The 19,947-nt window shown below is 37.3% G+C and overlaps 1 protein-coding gene across 1 annotated transcript in view; it reads left to right on the forward strand.

Annotated features, from left to right (window-relative positions):
- KIF13A (kinesin family member 13A) overlaps nt 1-19,947 on the forward strand; it is a 175,878-nt gene that overhangs the window by 144,860 nt on the left and 11,071 nt on the right. The window contains 15 exon segments of the mRNA XM_015587289.2: nt 940-1,089; nt 3,186-3,347; nt 3,869-4,042; nt 5,971-6,122; nt 7,033-7,165; nt 7,362-7,508; nt 10,495-10,533; nt 12,133-12,232; nt 13,473-13,599; nt 15,007-15,062; nt 16,378-16,502; nt 16,773-16,949; nt 17,686-17,778; nt 17,918-18,070; nt 19,058-19,135. Coding sequence (XP_015442775.1) covers nt 940-1,089; nt 3,186-3,347; nt 3,869-4,042; nt 5,971-6,122; nt 7,033-7,165; nt 7,362-7,508; nt 10,495-10,533; nt 12,133-12,232; nt 13,473-13,599; nt 15,007-15,062; nt 16,378-16,502; nt 16,773-16,949; nt 17,686-17,778; nt 17,918-18,070; nt 19,058-19,135 — 1,866 coding nt within the window.

The following is a 19,947-nucleotide window of genomic DNA, read 5'->3' on the forward strand; positions in this document are numbered from 1 at the left end:
CAACTCCAGTGAGTGATGATGCCATCAGTTCTAATGAGGTATCCATTAATTTTGCTGGGAAGCCTCTTGAGAAGTTGAGGAAGAAGGTAAGGTCTTGGGAATCACTGTGCAGGGCGCTTCAAGAGGAAGAAAGCAGAGCACATAGTCTATGTCTTAAGTTATTGCCACAGTACATTCTTTACATTCAGCATTTCTATCAACACACACACACACACACACACACACACAACCACCCACCCACACACCCCCCCACACAACCCCCACCCACCCACCCACCAGTGAATATTTGTAGTGGTGCTCTCGAAATTTATATTAGAAGAGGACAGTAAAAGTGATGTCGAGAGGAGTGCTAAATTGGATCGGTAATATGTAATCCCCACAGATAGGACTAAATGAAAAGAACACATAGTGTATTCTTATTTGTCTACATTATTACTATACTTAAATGAAATGAAGTGGGACAAAGTAAATTTGTGCTGTTGTGTCAGTGTTGTGAAAAATCAGCTGGATAGAATCCAGCATGGATTTTTGTATTCATTGTGTGCGTGTTCATGCTCCCTTAGATATGATCATGTTTGGGTAGATTACTAAGAATAATTCCAGAGAGCATAATTCATTTTTTGGACATTAGTAATGGAAAAGAAGACTCAGCAAAGGAAATAAGGCAAAGTACAGGGAATAAAATGAAACAGGCTGCAGGTGAAGTGTGGTAGGGAAGATGAGGCAGTAACTAATGAAGGATCCTCCACATGAATATCACTTAATTTCCCTGCTAACGAGCCCCTCCCATGTGCTAATTTTGTTTTATTTATGTAACATCCTAATTTTACTTCTTTTTAACTTGTTTGAATTAATGCTTTAAAATTTTTTTAAATCACATTATTTCATTTGATGTTTCGATTCTTCCTCTCCTGCCCATCTGCCTCTCTTACCGTTCAGGCAAAGAGACTCTGTGGGAAACGAGGTGACCCCTTCTATGAAGCCCAAGAGAATCACAACCTCATAGGTGTGGCTAACGTGTTCTTGGAGTGTCTCTTCTGCGATGTGAAGCTTCAGTATGCGGTCCCTATCATCAGCCAGCAGGGGGAGGTAAGGACAAGCCAGCCTCGGAGAAAATGGTGGTTCAAGTTTTTACGTTTTTTTTTTCGTTTGTTTTTTCAATTTAAGTTATGTTCTCAGTGTTGATCAAGAAACTAGGAAAAATAGGATCCACATCCTTTTTTCTCTACTAATACCAATACTCACTATCAAAGTTAAGTCATGGTTTTAAAAGATTATAACATATTTTATATTTGTGATTCACAAATTTCTTTATTTTAATTAAATTAGAAATCTTTTGGAAACTAGATTGAGCTCTGTGCCCATATTCATTTCCCTTTTAATGTTTTACCTTTGTGATACACTCTGGCTCCCTCCTGTCCTCTAAATGGTCTTTAAAAGAGATGCCTCGAGAGGATTATTTTGAAACCCACGGTATCCAAATGAAACAAGCTGCACCATTCCATTGTTTCCCCTTTTAAACTTTCGTATTTCAGTTATTTAGATATACTGGCCTTATGTAGGCCTAAGAAATTCAGAAAATGATCAAGTTCAAACTTTTATCCATTTCATCAACTTTTAATTTTAAATTTAGTAGCAACCTTATTTCCTAGCTTGTCCTTCGATAACATGCAAACTTGAAATACTATTATTTTTTGTGATTCGCACCTAGAAAATGAGCCATAGGTTCCCAGTTATGGTGCGTAAATACACATTCTCCCTTCTACATGTGATAGCTGCCTGTGAACATTCTGCTCCAGAAGACCAGTGGGCTAAGGGTTGCTTTTTCCTATGTTAAAAAATGGGCACAGCTTCTGTGGCAAAGGGATCCAGTGGATGAGTCCCTAGTTTGAGTTCTTAAGCTGGGGTCCATGATGGGCTTTGAGACTTCCATTAATCCCACTGAAATTATATTTAAAATGTATTTGATTCTCAAAAAGCACTGAAAAAAAAGAACCTTAAGAACCACTGTCTTCTGATTTCTCTTATCCCCCCACCTTACTACTTAATATTTGTCTTACTTGTCAGATACCATCAACTAATATCTCTCAAGTCCCTGGTGCCAGTGCAAATTGCCATGTGGAAGTTGGGTCTGAGCTACCTTTAAAAATGAGCCTCGCTATTTAAGATGAGAGTGGAACTGCCAGAATGTGTTACCTTCACAGCTTCAGTCATTACAGCCTTAAATTATGTTATGAAAGATAACTTGGCCAATTATAACACTCTGAGAATGCAAATTTTAAGACAGCCCCTATCCTTTAATTTGGCTCTGTGCAATATCTTTAAGAGAGACACTGCTAAACCAGCACCTATTCAGAGAACCCCAGGATAGTGAGGAAACTCAGCTTTTTTTTTTTTTTTAAACAATTTTAAAGGAACTATTTCTTTATACTATCCTGGCTTTGTATATGTTGTTTCTCTTGGAGCAGGTCTTACCACCTCGTGAAGCCCTTCTTCACCCTGCTCTTAGCCCTAATATGAATTAAGTGCTCATTCTCTACTCCTAGAGAGAATAGAAGCTCCATGAGCCCAGTGACCATGTCTGTTTGGTTTACTGTTGTCAACATAGTGCTTAGTGTAGTTCCTGGCAGAGAGTTAGTTCTTGGTAAATATTGTTGAGTGGATAAATTTTTTCCATAACAACCAGTACATATCTCTGTTATAGCAGCTAGTCTGTACTCTTGTTATCAGTTTTTTACTTCCCTGCCTTTCCCCACTTGACTGTGAGTGCCTTGACAGCAGAGCCTGTGTCTCTATCTTGGTATTCTCATGAGGCCAGGTATTTATTTGCTCAAATGAGTAAGTGAATAAATATACATGTACATGGAAAATAGGTGACTCCAGGTAGAATATGATAGCTGCCTTCAAGTTATTCATGGGTTATCCTATAGAAGAAAGATAAAAATGAAGATGACTTCAGAAGGCAAGTTGTGGGGAGGTAAATTTGGTTTAAAGTCAGGGAGGATGATTGAAGGACAAGTGGTGGAATGGACTGGCTCTGGGAGTGTTGAGCTTCCCATTGCCGGAGACTGGCAGCAGTAAGTAGAGCTGCTCACCAGGGATATTGTAGAGTGCTTTTTTGTCTCAGGTCCGTGCTGCCCGTGAGATGTCTTTTAACTCTAAGACGCTCTGCTTCCTTGACCCAGGTCGCGGGGCGTCTTCATGTGGAAGTGATGCGTGTTACAGGAGCTGTCCCGGAGCGCGTCGTGGAGGATGACTCCTCGGAGAACTCCAGTGAAAGTGGGAGTCTTGAAGTCGTAGACAGCAGTGGGGAAATCATTCACCGAGTGAAAAAATTGACATGCCGGGTGAGAGGACATGATAGGGAGGCTCAGAGAAATTACCTGTTTAATTCAAAACCATTTTATAGAAAATCTTACGAGTTCTTCATAGAGCATAGTAAAAGTTAAACTTTCTGACAGGGAATACAGTGGTGGACAGTACTTTTTCTAGCATAGCACACTTTCTGATGACTGTTGCCTGATATTTCAAAAGTCTATGTATATTTGGCATGCAAGGAGTATATATTGCTCAGTGAATTATACTGCATCTATCAGGAACTCAGTCATTAGAAAAGTTTTAGACAAGTGTGTGTATTCGTTGTTAAGTTTATATACTGCAGTTATAGAACTGTGGTAAAGATTTTATTACAGAATAGAACCCTTAATGAAATGGTGCCAAATGTGTTCAGATGTCAAATGGATGACTCATTTGTTTATTTTGTCACTTACTCTTAAATTTGAGGTAGTTGAAATAAGAAAAGAATACATAATTTAATGTTTCCTTTATGGGAATTATATTTGCTTTTTTTAAAAATCTGTCTCTTCAGGTAAAAATTAAAGAAGCAACTGGGCTGCCCTTAAACCTGTCGAATTTCGTCTTCTGTCAGTACACATTCTGGGACCATTGTGAGTCAACAGTGGCTGCCCCAGTAGTGGATCCAGAGGTGCCTTCCCCACAATTCAAGGATGCCCAATATAGCGTGACCTTCTCTCACTGTAAGGTACAGGTGCCATTGTGAAATGAATTACATGGGAGGCAACAGATCTGGATGTAGTTCAGAATTCTACTTGTACTTTAGAAGTTTTCCCCATATGAATGTTTCATAAAAGTAATATGTTTATTGGGCTTTTTAACCTCAAAAGGTGCTTCAATTTCAAAAATTTTTAAAGATTTTAAAATCTGAAAGACCTTTAATCAAAATCTTATTGCCCAGAGGTGTGATGACCAATGATAGTTTGCTACATATTTTGATAAACTGTTTTCTGTGTTCCAGTACTTATTATGCATGTGGTAAACATGTTCATATACATAAATGGGAATAGATACATACACACTCTTAATGTCATGCACACATAACTGTCACGCACACATAATTTTTTACCAAAATGATCACATTATACATATTGCAGAGTTACATTTTGTTATTTTATTATATGTGGACATCCTAACATATACGTTGCTGTAGATATTTTTCATTCTTTTGAATAGAGTATAGCATTCTAAGTATAGCATTGTAATGTACCATATGAGTTTTGAAAGAAAGTGTAAAATAGGAAAAGTGAATTTTTTGCTTAGTAGTTGGTGGACCTACTTTGTGACATCAGCTACCCTTCCTGGCTTTCACATCAGACTGATAACAAGTTATTTCTGACAGACAGACCCTGTCCTCTGTGTAATTTTGTTATTTTGTTTGTTTTTGTTTTTTGGGTTTTTTTTGGACAGTCTTTAATAGATAGGTACTCAAGACTTTCTTTGGGGTGGGGATTGTTTTTTATTTTTTTTGTTTTTATTTCTGTTTTTTTTTTTTGCAAATTGTGCCTATTTCTTTCTGGTTTCATACTTAGAAAACAAATCCATATCACCACCTATAATATTTCACACACATATAAAAGCTATCAAGTCTTTCTCTTTTTGAAAACAAATAGCCACATGTTTTTACTTTTATTCACCAATCTATTTCTTAGAATCTTTATTAATCATTTTCGGGGGTTTTTTTCCTCCTAATACTCTTAAATATTCCCCATGTTTCTTTGGATCTTCAAAGTTGCTTATTTAGGAGGATGGAATTTTCAGTGCATTCTAATTAACAACTGATTTAATAAGTACTAGTCTCGGAGCCTCTGGATCCACTATGTGACCTTGGGTTCTTTTATCTTTATAATATGTAGATGGTACTAATTGGTCATTAAGTTTATTTTCCTTCTAAAATTTTGGTACTGTCTACAAGTAAAATAAATAAGAAGGTAAATAGTATAAGATTAAATCAATATAGCACAGCTCTTGCCAGAAATAAGTGTCACAGAGATTTCTTCACCTGAGATTCCACTGTGATATTAATGGAAAGAAAATTGGCTTCGTCCTTTGCCTACAGCTTTGTTCTAGGTGATTTGCCATACTCAGTCAATTCAGTATTCATTTCCTCACACTCATCTGTTTGCATTTTAAAATGAGGAATTCTGTTGGGAGAGTTTAAGAGTAAGAGCTCAGAATCACAAAGATAATCATATAAAATTTAATTCTGTTATTAGTCTTCTAAGCCATATCGCGGAACAATGAGAAGTTCCTTTTTTGATGTGTTGATTAGTCTCTGCAGGCTGAAAGTCAGTGATCCTGTGGAACTAAGATGAACTTGAAATAAGAGCACGTAGAGTCAGCTCTGTAACAAACAAGCAGTATGATGTGGGACAAGCAGTGTCTTCATTTATAAAAGAAAGGGGTTGGGTTAAATTACCTCATGATATCTCTTTCAGGTTTAATATTATGTGGTTCTTTATGGTTTTTATAAAACAGTAGAGATGGTTTTTAAGGTTGGGATTAGGCTAATATACTCCAGAGTGAATCTCTATAAAGTTGAAAGTTAAAAGGGAAATTTTATAGATTGCTTTACACATAATCCTTTTCCTCTTTTTTTCCTCTCGATTATCCCAGGACTATGTGGTGAATGTAACAGAAGAATTCTTGGAGTTCATTTCAGATGGAGCATTGGCAATTGAAGTGTGGGGACACCGGTGTGCTGGAAATGGTAGCTCCATCTGGGAAGTCGATTCCCTTCATGCTAAGACAAGAACGCTGCGTGACAGGTTCGTACTTGGCTGTGAGATTTAGACACAAGGTCAAGACTAAAGAAATTCAGTGGGGAAAGGAAAGTCTTTTCAACAAACAAGACTGAAACAATTGCATATCTATATCAAAAAGAAAACAGAACAAAACCTTAATCTTTACTTCACACCATACACAAAACTTAATTCGAGAGGGATCATAACCTTAAGTATAAAAGATAAAACTATAAAGCTTATAGAAGAAAACAGGAGGATATCTTCTTGTGAAGTTGATCATCCAACAATCCCACTCCTACGTATTTTCCCAAGAAAAATAAAAACATAAGTCCACAACACAGACCTGTACAGGAATGTTTATGCAACTCTATTCATAATATCTCCAAACTACAAATGACCTAAATGTATTTCAATATGAGAATGGATAAACAAATCGTAGTATTGTTCATATAATAGAATATCATGCAGCAATAAAATATTTAAAAGACTGTTAATATCTATTTGGATAAATCTCAAAAACATGCAGATTCAAAGAAGCCAGGACTAAAAGAGTACATACTACTACATGATTCTATTTGTAGGAAATTCTAGAATAGGCAAAGCTAGTCTATGAGTTTACATGGCTGGTTCAGGAAGGGGTGAGGGTAGGGGGCACTAAATGGGAAGAAACATGAGCAACCTTTCTAAGGTAATGGTGGGATAAGTTACACAGGTATATGCATTTATCAAAACTCATTGGTCTCTGTGCTCAAGTTCTGCACATTTCACTGAATTTGTTATATCTCAATAAAATAAATAAAAAGAACTTACACGGTTGTTTCAAGAGTGCATCATACATAGCACAGTTCCTAGTAAGTGCTCAGTGATTGGTGGCTTATTCCTAATAATGGCCCTGGGCAACAACATTGCTGCTTGTTGGAATGTGTTTTTGCAGGTGGAATGAAGTAACTCGCAGAATAGAAATGTGGATCTCCATATTAGAATTGAATGAGTTAGGGGAATATGCTGCTGTGGAGCTCCATCAGGCAAAAGATGTCAACACAGGAGGCATCTTTCAACTCAGACAGGTACTACGTTTGTTTTTGTTTGTTTCATGGTTTCTCTCTGTCCTATTCTTACACACAATTTCTGGAATTTTCTAATTATTTGCCTTTTTGTTCCTAATTCATGTCCCTTCCTTCATCCTCTTCCCCCATCTCTCCCCATTTCCATTCCTGGCACCCATTTCCACATCACTCCCTCATCGCACCCCCACATCTACAGGGTCATTCTCGGAGAGTGCAAGTCACAGTAAAACCTGTACAGCATTCAGGGACACTGCCACTTATGGTTGAAGCCATCTTATCAGTATCCATTGGCTGCGTGACTGCTAGGTCCACCAAGCTCCAAAGAGGGCTGGACAGTTACCAGGTAAGAGAAACATATTTAAGATAGTATTTAACAAAGATTGATTAATGCAGAATTAAGATAGTCCATGATCTATGATGGAGACCTTTTTGGGAATATAACAGAACTTCCTTGCCTTAACCATATATCTGTATACCCATTCATATTTCTATCCATTGCCTTTTTTTTCTAGATTTAAAGTACTATATGGGCTTAGTGTTGATTAATAATAATAATTTTATTTATAAATACACATTTTAATGCTATAGTACTCATTTACTTTAGGCAGATTTGATTTTATATCTGTCCCAAATTACGTTGGGTATGGCATTACTGCCTAGCTCGACCCATTTTTATTAACATAAAATTGCCCCCATACACTGGAATAATTAATTAACCAGCTCTTTGAAAGCTTTACTTTTTTAAAAAATTAAAAGTTATCCTCATGATCATTTTTGTCCATTAAATCTCCCTTTACTAAATCTTATGTTTTCATTGTTAAAATTAAAAGATGAAAACCTCTAGGAATTGATCTTCATATTACCAGTCACATCTCTTCAGTACTCCTTGAGAATAAACTGTAAGATTAGGAACTTGTCCCCAGTGGCCTGAAAGAATGCTAGTGCTTCACTAAGTCCCCAGTGTACTATCAGATAGGAATTAAGGACTGGGAGAAATCAGCCGTTAAATTCAAGCTCCCTCACTGTCACATGTGAGAGAGAATACTCTCCCTTTCGTTGTGGGGCAGAAACATTTCTCTGTGGCATCTGGGCATAAGCCCAGCCCACCTCAAGAATGATTCATCATATATCCGTTTCCTTTTGGCTTCCTGGCATTTAGGCAAAGACTTTTCTGAAAGCTAAAAAGAACATTAACTTGAACTATCAGGCCTTACGGAAGAAATAGCTTTGTCAGACACTACCCTTCCTATCTCAGGCCAAAATTACCTCAAGCCCTCAGAGCCTGGGGGGAGAGTGTGAATGAAGGTGTGAGGACAGTCTGCTGTTTTGGGGACAGTTTCTTCACAAAACTTTTCCTGTGTATGGAGTAGGAAATCAGATTGTCTGTATTCTCATCCTAGTTCCGTCCCTCGCTTGGCCATCAACGTTGGGATGGCTGCAGGCCTGGTAAAAAGCACTGGACTTCTAGTGAGAAGAACAGGGTTCTTAAGTCTAGTTCGGCCTTCCTAAATGCTTACCTTGACTGGGTAATTTAAACTTTGAGTTCCCTTTTTCTCTCCTCTAAAATGATGAGGTAGACTTAATAATTCTCTGAGGTCCTTTTCTGCAGTAGAATTTTGTGTATTAATAAATCTCTGATCTTAGATAAAACTGGATCTACGTACCCTAAACTGTGATCTACAGAATATGGATCATCAGCTGACTAAGTGTTCCCATCTGAGGAACGTTATAAGGATTGATTATGTGCACTTTTTAAAACAGCTCTACCTTTTGAGTTAAAACTGATTTTGCCAAGATTTGAACTCTCAAATATCAGCCTTTCTCCAGTGCTAAATGTTCTTTGAAGAACATGATATCAGTCATGCAAATTTAAACTGTGGCTATTTTAAATTTCACTTTTATTTATTTGTTTATTTGTTTGTTTGCTTGTTTATTGCTGCCATGCTCAAGGTCATGGCCAATAACCTTTTTTGTTGACATAGTACTTTAGAATTATTCTGATGCAGTAGCTCAAGTCAATTTAGAATATGTTGACTTCACAATAGTTATACATCATGAAAGCTCGAGCTAGTTTTCAGTTACTAGAAATATCTCCTTAGTCTAAAAAAAATGATAAATTAGCACTGTATGTATTTTATTCATTAATATAGGAAATTAATTCAAGAAAAATTACTTCAGTATTAGGCCTGCATTTAACAAGTTAGTTATTCAAAAAGATAATGGTAGTTACCAAACTAAAACAAAAGTGTATTTTGAAGTCTATTCAGAGAATAATTTTAACTGTATTTTTAAAGCACTTTTAAAAGGCAGTATATTTTGATGTATACTTAGACATGAGAATGATGTAAGTATATTTTTAAAGCACTTAAAAAAAAGTTTCTCTCTTTTATGACTAGACCACTTCATTACCTGTTCGAATATTAACACTCCAATAACCATTGATGAAAAAAAGTTGTTCCATGGCCTAGCATTCATTTAGAGTAGAACCTGCCTCCAGATGAGTGAATATTCTCTACAAATGAGAATTTCTTCATTCTTGACTCAACTTTTTTATTTTCAACATGATGATTTTGTTTTACCAAGCTTTTTATTTTATATTATTATTGTAAAATGTTGCTGTATGTTTAAGATAGTTTTGATTTTCCTTAACTGATTGGTACAGATGCTGATATATACAATAGTGGATAATAATAGACCCATATATTCAAAATAGTGGGCTCTGCTTTTGTTGCAGTAGTCTAGTGCAGAACCTTGTATGAAGGTAGTCTTTAGTTCCCCAGCGGGCTTTCACTGTGATGATTTTATCAGTGATAGTTGTGTAATAAAGAGAAAAGAACTCTTAGACGAAAGACTAGAGGCCTGCCCCTGCCATTATGTGTGTGATCCTTAGATTAAATCATTTCATCCTTCATGGCCTTAGTTGTCTCATGGCTAAAACAGCAGTGGAGTCTCTATGAAGTCCTTTATCTGTGATTCTGTCTGTTAAGCCCACTCTAAACCTCAGTCAGATAGTTCACCCAGAAATATATAGCAACTATGCACATAACAGTGCAGTAAGGCCTGACTTGGTGGTATTGGTACCTAGTCCTGTCTAAGAGAGAACTTGTTTCTAAATGACTCCTTTATTTATATTTTTGAAAACATAAATTTCTTAAGTAATTATAGACAAGTGACTAAACCTTTTTGAGATTCAGCTAAATGTTTTATTATGCTGGTGTCTATATGTGTGCTGTCCATTGTAATGTGTGTTAAGCTTAAAGAATTATTTTCCTTGTGTGCTGTTTGAGAAACAAAATGCATGTCCTTTGTGTTTATTTTTTTCCTACCAGAGAGATGATGAGGATGGTGATGATATGGATAGTTATCAGGTATTGCTGCTGTCAATCCTGTGGCATGGGGCACAGCTACTGCTAATTGCCAGCATCTGCAGAGCAGAGGGCAGGGAGGAGGAAGGAGGAGCATAGAGCAAGACTATGCAGTTTTTCACTTGCTTTTGATTTGCTTTGTATGTAAACAGGGATGCAATACTACCATTACAGATTTTTCTGTTAGTTCAAAATTTATAACTAGATACTGCATTTTTGCTATGCCATCTCAAATTACCAGCTTGTAAAGCCTTTCTAAGCAAGACTATTATCACTGTGTTAAATTGGTTACCTTAAAATTCACATTCTCTAAGTAGGCTCTTGTCTTTCCTGTGAGAAACTGCACTTAGCTCTTTACATCCAAGAGCATAGTATTGGTGTAATATAACATTTCACTTTAAAATACTTTTTGTTGGGTAAGAAAATTGAAGGCACTTTATACACACAATTTTGCTTTGTTTAGCCAGTTTTCTTCTCTCATCAGGGCCAAGGTTAGTTATCTATAACCTAGAAAATTTAAATCTCAACTTTTTCTCTTTGTAAATTTAGGAAAAAAAAATGTATAAATATGAAATTTTACCTAATCAGTGCTGACTGGCGTGCTATCACGGAATGTGCAATAATAGTAATAGTCAAGGCAGCAAACCAAGATCAAGGTTTTCGGGTTTGGTTTCCAGTCTTTGTACTGATTCTCCACATAAACTTTAAAAGCATGTTTTCCCAGTGTGCCTTCTTATACTTAAAATGCGGATACATTATAGGTGGGGCCTCAGAAGTGCTCGGGTATCAGCTCTTAATGTAATGTTTTAAGGGTTAGACTAGAATTAAGCAAGTCAGAGCATTTTGGATAAAATTGGTGGGTTTCTTTCCCTCCTTTATTAAAAAAGAAAGCAAGCAATCAGAAACAAACTTTAGGAGGAATACCAGTATCCCCTTGGATCTCAGCAATGCCATTAACTAACTCCTGCGGCTGTCTCTGCGCTTCCTGCCACATGTCCACGTGAAGTCCAGGGGCTGCTGCTGGGAGTTCTGAAAGCATGGCTGACTGCATGTCGGGTTTTTGCGTGGGAGGTTTTCAGTTAGCCTCACAGTGATGGTTGGAGGTACAACCATGTGGCAAATGTTCTCTGCTGATCTACTCTTTGCATCTCAGAAAACATGTTATTAAGCCATTGAACTATGAACTATGAAAATGCTTGTCGTTTTCCATTCCGTTTGCTGTTACGTGGTTTGGCTCTGTCCATGGTATCCTTCAGCTTAGAATTGTAAATTCTTCAAATGAATAGCTACAATTTAAATACACATGCACATACACATATACCTTGTAAGAATCATCCAACAGCTGGTGTAGTTTGAGCCTCTCTTGCTTTCAAGTGTAATTACCCTTTTGGAAATCCAAGGGCTCTGATTTCTTAGTAACGGGATCCTTGATCAGCATGCGTTGTTACTGAGACCTCTGCTTTCTTGCATATTAATCACACAGCAATGTTTAATGGTCTTTTCTAATGAAAAATTTTCTAATCAAATAAACATCTTTTTTTAAAAGAAAGAAATAGTTGTCTATGCACTTTTCAGAAAAATGCTTTCCTTCCCTGATGTCAGGAAGAAGACTTAAACTGTGTCAGAGAGAGGTGGTCTGATGCACTCATTAAACGACGAGAATACTTAGATGAACAGATTAAAAAAATCAGCAATAAAAAAGGTACGTGAGATTAAAGTCAACTGGGCTTTTTCACTTCTAGACAATAACAGTAGGTTGGGTTTTCTTCCCTTCATTGAATGATAGTATTTCCCTTTTTTAACCTTGCAACTATTATAGATGTTACTTAATTATATTTTATAGTGTTGGTTTAAGAAGGCTCTGAAATTGAAAGTAATAAGTTTTCATAAAACTCTGAGATGACTGTGACATTAAATGTCAAACTCAAATTTTGTTTCGATGAATGCAAGTATGATCAATACCAGTATCTCAATAATAAGGCATTCCAGGCTCAGAACCTGGGACTGACAGCAGCCAAAGAGTCACATCTGATACTACACTTGGCAGGTCAGCTTCAGCTACTGTTGAGCAGTAGCCATGTACTCCGCTGGTACAGGGTGGCCTAAAGTTGGCCTAAAGCTCCACTCCCTGCCACCCAGCTCCAAGGATGCAGTTTGCTTATGCTGGCAATGACCTGTTGAATTTTAGAGTAGAAATATGCTCTTAAAACCCTTGGTGTCTCATTCTGACTTTATGATTCACTCATTGTGGTTGATTCTGTACCAAATGACATCACAGATGTTAGTCCATTTTATGGAGAAGTTAGCAAACATTCTCCCTCAGTAAAACATTTTGGCTCAGTGTTCTTAGTGTCACAGTTTGTGTATGTGCTCAGCCTGCTAATGAAAACTCACTTTGACTATGCCCAGGCAGCTCCAGAGTTGGATTATGGGTAAGAGGATTTCAAAATATATCAAATAAAATTCCTTTCATGATGAAAGTTTTGTGGCGTTTTGTGGAGTGTGGTTAATGGTGTTTTTAATTCTCTATTTTTATAAAATGGTGTATAGTTTTATAAACTGATGTCACATCTGTTATTTCATTTGATCCTTCCAATAAGTGCATGAAGTAGACACGACTTGTATTATCCCTTTAGGAAACTAGACTCATCTGTTGAATAACTTCCCCAAATTACAAAACCAGTAAAATAACCCAAGTCCTCTAATTCCTGTTCCAACATACTTTCTACTCTTCTTGGTTTATGGTCTGTCAAGCTAGTGTTGTAGCCTCTCCGAATGCTTGGGGTGCTCAGGCTTGAATTGTAAAGCCTCAAATTCTTTCTTGGAATGTAATTGATGTTTAAGCCATACGTGGGTATCATCAAGTAAAACTCTACTTATTTTAAATGTAGAAATTTTACTTTCTTCCTTCTTGACACTCATTCCCTCACTTCATCTCCCAGAGAAAACAGAGGACGAAGTGGAGCGGGAAGCCCGGCTCGTGGAGCAATGGGTCGGGCTTACGGAAGAAAGGAATGCTGTGCTGGTGCCAGCACCCAGCAGTGGGATCCCTGGGGCACCTGCCGACTGGTAAGTCCACCCTTCCCTCTGTGCAGGCCTGACAAGATGGCCTGTGGCAAGAGTCATGCAAGTAACTTTCCAGGATTGTCACAGGAAATGTTAAGTAACATGAGCTAAGGTGAGAAGGGCTACTCACCTTTTCCCTTTCTGTGCTGCCTTCCCTTTTTGCCTCCCCACCGCAGCCCACTTCCTCTCACAGGAAGCTAGAGAGCATTTATTACCTGGCCGAGAATCAGATAACACATTTCTCAGTTCCTCTGCATGAGCAACTTAGACATGCTGTGCGGATCTCCCAAAATTGGCTCAAAAGAAAAGTGTTTTTAGGGTGTACCCGAAGAGGGCAGAAAGTATATTTTCTTATTTTCCCTAGTGCCCACTTAATTTGATCACTAACATAGAGTCAGCACTTAAACACTACACAAACTATGGTCAGTTAGTTGACTCATCTGTCAATCCTGATGCTTATAAGAAATAGTGCCACATTTTAGACTCTGGAGTCAGATAGAGCTGGTTTAGTTTCCAGCTGCAGCTCTTAGGTGTTAAATTTCCTTAGCTTTATTCCTAATCTATTAACAGAGCTAACTTTTTGATACTGTTGTAAAGAATAGAGATAATATATTTTAAAAATACCTTGTTATAAGTGCCCATTCATTAATGGTAACTGCTGCTGCTGCTTATTCTCATTCTTATTATGACAGTATGTCCTATGCATTTAAGAGAAATTAGGTTTCTATTCAGCGTAAAATGTACATGCCCAGATAACCTCTTTTAGACAGGCGTAGAAACATTAGTGATGTTATTTTGTCTGTAATGATAAATGGAAGTGTAATTGCTTTCACAATATTATGAAACTAGAAAATTTCAAATCGCAGGCACGCAATTTGTAACCCGATGTTTCTCTCTGAAGAATCTCCTCTTGCGCTGGAATCCTATAGGTTACATGCAGTATATCGGCCAGCCACTTATGATAAACAGCCAGCTCAATCTCAATCATATTCTACTCCTTGAGGCCCTCTTTAACTACCTCCTTTCATACATCTTTTATTCTTTCCTTCTTTGATCTTCTAAAATATCGTTCCTTTTGTTTACTTCCCCTGGGTTCTGATCCTGTCCTGTGTGCCCACTCTTAACAATATCCCTATCTCTTTCCCATCACTAGAATTACTTTTAGAAAAGAATCAAATAATCTTTGTTTCAATTAATTAATTGTCATTCATATAACTGGTAGTTCTTTATATAAGTCGCATAATTCCCATGTTTTGTGTTAATAGGGACATCAAGAAATGTGAAAATATTTCATTAATAGAACCTGTATCTCCACGGTGGTTCTCTGTGTCCATGCCTCTGTGGTGTCTCGTTACTCAACAAGAGTAAAATACATACTTGGTTATAATTAAATTTTGTTATTAAATTTAGGATTCCACCACCTGGAATGGAAACCCACATACCAGTTCTCTTCCTTGATTTGAATGGTAAGTAGACCGCTAACATTCCAGAGGTTATTACATTTAATTAAGGTTTGTGATCTCTTCAGACTCACATGATTTTGATCCTTAAATCACTTTTCTAATCACTCATATGCTCTGTCTAGGTGACATTTTTAGTCCAACCAAATATATATAACCATGACATATAGAATCACTAGAAGAGAGATGTGTATATTTAATCATAAAAAGAGAGGACTTGGGAGATTGAGAACTGCGTAGAGAAACATTAAAGTAACTATTACTCTAAAGCATTAATGAACATAGAAATTATCTGAGAAAGTAATCACCCTTAGAGATTCCGAATCTTTAGGCTTTGCCAATGGCCTAGGAATCTGCATTCCTTACTAGTTCCCCTTGCTCCCCACTTGCAATAGTGTTGATGCCACAACATGATCACATTGTCACCTTTTATTAAGGGTTATCCTTAATTATAGCAAGTAGATCAAACCTGGGCAAACCTAGAACACTGGTTTTCAATATGTTTTAGCAGTAAAATCCATTTTCAAATGAAATCTTAAATGGAATCCCAAGTGTAGAATACAAAAGCAGAGTTGCTGAGTTTGGGGATGGGCAGGCTCTAGCAGGCCCTTCTGCAAGGCCCTTGGGATCCTCAAAATACAGCCTGAAAACCCCTCTTCTGGAGGGAAGACCAGTAATGGATGGATGGAAGACACAGGGAGGTGGGCTTTGGCTCTTCACATGAAGAATTTTTTAAAATCCTGGAAGTAGACTATGTGCCTCATGGAGTGAGTTCCCGTTATTGGAGATGTGAAAACAAAAGCTGGGTGACCATTTACAGAGATTTGTGAAGGGTAAATCCCACATTGCATAGGACATTGGAAGAAGACAACCTTCAGATTTCTCCCAAGTGCTGAGAACTTTGATTCTAAATTGATCATTTAACTTCTCAAATCTCTAATTTAATATGTTATGTAAGTAAGACAACAGACACTAGGTTCCAGGAGGAATTAACATCAGAAAGCAGCGAAATTCTAAGGTGTCTTTATATAGTGAAAATGTTTATTCCTAGGACTATATATAGAATATATTCAGTGCAATTTATAGGAGACTCACAAAGGTGCTTTGTTTTGTTTTGTTTTTGACTCCCATAGTTTCTGAAAAAGGTAAAAGCTGTGTGAGTATTAGAGTCTCTATTTCAACTGCAGGATAAGGAATGAGAGAAAAAAATTAAAATATGTTATATGTAAACTTTATCTATAAAAAACATATTTTAAAATTTCTGGTGCATAATTAAAACCTGACTTCTCCACTTTTTTTTCTGTGCCCTGGACACGGTTAGCGGATGACCTCAGTGCCAATGAGCAGCTCGTGGGCCCCCATGCTTCAGGTGTGAACTCCATCCTGCCCAAGGAGCATGGCAGCCAGTTTTTCTACCTGCCCATCATAAAGCACAGTGATGAGGAGGTAATTGACTCCTAAGGTTCTCTAAAAGGGCTTTGGATTACTGCACATACCTGTAGGTCTATCTTTCCATTAAGCTACTGTGGTTTGCTTTGGAGAAGAGGACTGGGGACTTTAAAAAAATAGAACTTCTGTGCTGTCATTCAAAAAAAGCAAGGAAAAATATCTATAATTCATTTGAGTTGCCTTTATTTTCTTTCTCTAGCATGTGGTGTAAAAATGCTACCCCCGAGTTGTCTTATTTCCATCTTCCCATCCTTCTCCCATTCTTAGGTTTCAGCCATAGCCTCTTGGGACTCCTCGGTGCATGATTCCGTTCACTTGAATAGGGTCACTCCCCAGAATGAAAGGATTTACCTGATAGTGAAGACCACAGTCCAGCTCAGCCACCCGGCTGCTATGGAGTTAGTATTACGAAAACGGATTGCAGCCAATATTTACAACAAACAGGTAGTAACGGGGCCTGATTCTGCTTTTGCCTGTATGAACTCTTAAGTTTATTCCTTCTCTCTATCACAAAGTAGTGTTTTGTGGTGGATGTGCAGATTGTTACCATACTTGCCAGGTCATAGTCTGCTTCTCATTTATCCAAGATAATGGGGCCTGAGATTAGCAGAGGAAAATGTCAGCCACTGAAGGAGTTTTTCACCTTCACCAATTCGGGACCCATAATCCTAGGAGGCAGTGGAGCTATGACATTTCACTGTTTGAAAAGGGTTAAGTGCCAGGTCTAAGCAGATTAGTGACAAAACCAGGAGAACATGTAGGCTGCAAATAAATTCCTATCTGAATGCCTCCCCAGATCTCATCTCAGAGGTGCTGATCCTCTCTAGTTTTCTGGTAATTTGCCAAGTTAGACTGATTAAACCCTGAGATGAAAAGGAAGGCAGCAAATCAGAGAAGCAAACACACACACACACACACACACACACACACACACACACACACACTCACACTCACACACTCACACACTCGAATAGGCTGCAAACTCTGCCAAAAACAGCTGGACATTATTGTCCCTCATGGGTGGAGACAAAGATTCTTTGGTCCCATTCTTTTTATGTTTCACTGAGTAAGGTGTTGTATATGTATCAAAAAATGTAACAATTGATAATGCTTTTACAATTTGCAAAATACTAAATAACATCTTTTCACATTGCTTAATTTGGCTTTATTTTTTTACCAGAGTTTCACCCAGAGTTTGAAGAGGAGAATATCATTGAAAAATATATTTTATTCCTGTGGTGTAACCTATGAAATAGTATCCAATATACCAAAGGTAAAATATATATTACTTTTTTAAAAATATCAAAATTTAAGTAACGGAGAATGTGTTAAAATCATTTTCTCACTACAGTTTGAATTAAAAAAAATACTGTTCATATAAAAGTATCATAATCACCTTTTTGTCACGTTAGGCAACAGAGGAAATTGAGGACCGGGAAACTCTGGCTCTCATGGCAGCAAGGAGTGAAAATGAAGGCACGTCAGATGGAGAAACTTACATTGAGAAGTACACGCGTGGCGTGCTGCAGGTGGAGAACATTCTGAGCCTTGAGCGGCTTCGGCAGGCAAGTAACTGCAGTATTTAGACCAGACGATGAGTCACCAGTCTTTACCCCAAATGAACAAAGATGAATTTATTTACCAAACACCTTCTCTCTAAATCTGCCCGAGAAGAAAAACTTGAATAGAGATCTCATTAGACAAAATAGTTACTTTGATAAATACTAAGAAAAATCAAAATAATGACCATATTTTATTAAATACCTTTTACATAAGCTTTGTGCCTAAGTAATTTAGATATATTAGTTTATTTAATCTTCAAGATAACCTTATGATGTAAATACTGTTATAATCCCCATTTGTAAATGAGAAAATTGAAACTGACAGAAGTTAGTTAACCTGCCCAACGTTACACAGCTAGGGAGTGGTACAAAGTCAGATGTAAACCTGGAAAGCTTGACTTTGAATTTCATATGCTTAACTACATGCTATTACCCTAATTTTCGGACCCTGGTTAACTTTTGCGGCAAGAACAGGACATTCAGGTAAAAATAATCTAGTAGGTAGTGGAACTGTAAGACAGGAGGTGTAATTTTATAGAAGTAATAGTTGAAGTTATGGAAAGTGTTTTGTGTAACAAGAGGACTAATGTTAGCATCTGTCAGAAAAATCCTCCTTTAGTGAAAGTCCCACCTAAATTACTACATGAGGAAAACAGTATAAAAGTTTAATGTAGTTTTACAAGAAGATATATATTTCTTCTACGTTTTCTCTGCCCACCTAAATAAAAAAAAAAATCCACAACATATAAATGTCTTTAGTTCAGCAGTTTCCCTGGTTTTATTTATGAAAAATATGTTTTTGATAGATTAAGCAAAAAAAAAAAAAAATGGTGCAAAAAGATTCCAAGTTTGTAAATATGGGGGAGCAAATGGCGTGTAGGATTGAAATGTTTTCTATTTCTGTATTTTCTAAATCATCCACAATAAACATATGTTACTCTTGCCATCAAAGGAGAAAAATAAGTTTTACTTATTTCTTCAAATTTACAGGCGGTCACGGTCAAAGAAGCGCTTTCCGCCAAAGCTCGGCACCTGCGGAGGAGCCTCAGCACACCCAACGTACACAGTGTGAGCTCACCCTGCCAGGGTCTGGGGCTCACGTGACGTGTCTCAGCTTGGGGGCACCACATGAGGGGGCCTGTGATCAGGGCTTACGGGCAGGATAGGACATTCAGCACTGGTGCAGGCGTCCCAAAGTGCCACACTTGCTCCTCAGTTTGAGGGAAACACGCCAGAGAACACAGCTGTGTAACGTGACTGGGCCTTTAGTGGAATCTTAGGAATACTAGACAGTAGAGAAAAGGAAAGTGAGAGCTACCATTAGGAAATGTGTAGCTCATATTAAAAAGAAGAGTAAAAAATAAATGAGGGAAATATCTATCTTAAATACTAAAGAAAGACTACCTATGAAGTATTCTACCTAGTAACCTCCAAAAAAGAACCTAAATCTGATCAAGACTCCAGATCTAATTACTAAGATTTACAAGGGACAGAGAAGAATGTTAAATAATACCTCTGGGATTCAGTTAGCAAAATCTCGACCGTAGGAAACTTTACAGGAAAAACGACCTTGAGAAAAGGTAAAACTCATAAATTGAAAGAGACTTATAAGACATATCATCCAATTGCAGCATATGAACCTTTTTGATCCAGATTCAGAATTAACTATGAAAATGTTTGCATGACATTCGAACACTAACTGGATGTCCGATACTATTTAGGAATCACTTAACTTTTTAAGGTATGCTAATGGTAGCATGGTTATGCTTTTTAAAAAAGGAAAAGGAATTCTTTATTTTTAAGAGATTCATAGAGAAATATTTATGGATAAAAATTTTTTAAGTTGGAAAAAGATAATCAGAATAATTTTTTAAAGGAGA

This window comes from Pteropus alecto, unplaced genomic scaffold, assembly GCF_000325575.1.
Source record: "Pteropus alecto unplaced genomic scaffold, ASM32557v1 scaffold121, whole genome shotgun sequence".
NCBI lineage: Eukaryota > Metazoa > Chordata > Mammalia > Chiroptera > Pteropodidae > Pteropus > Pteropus alecto.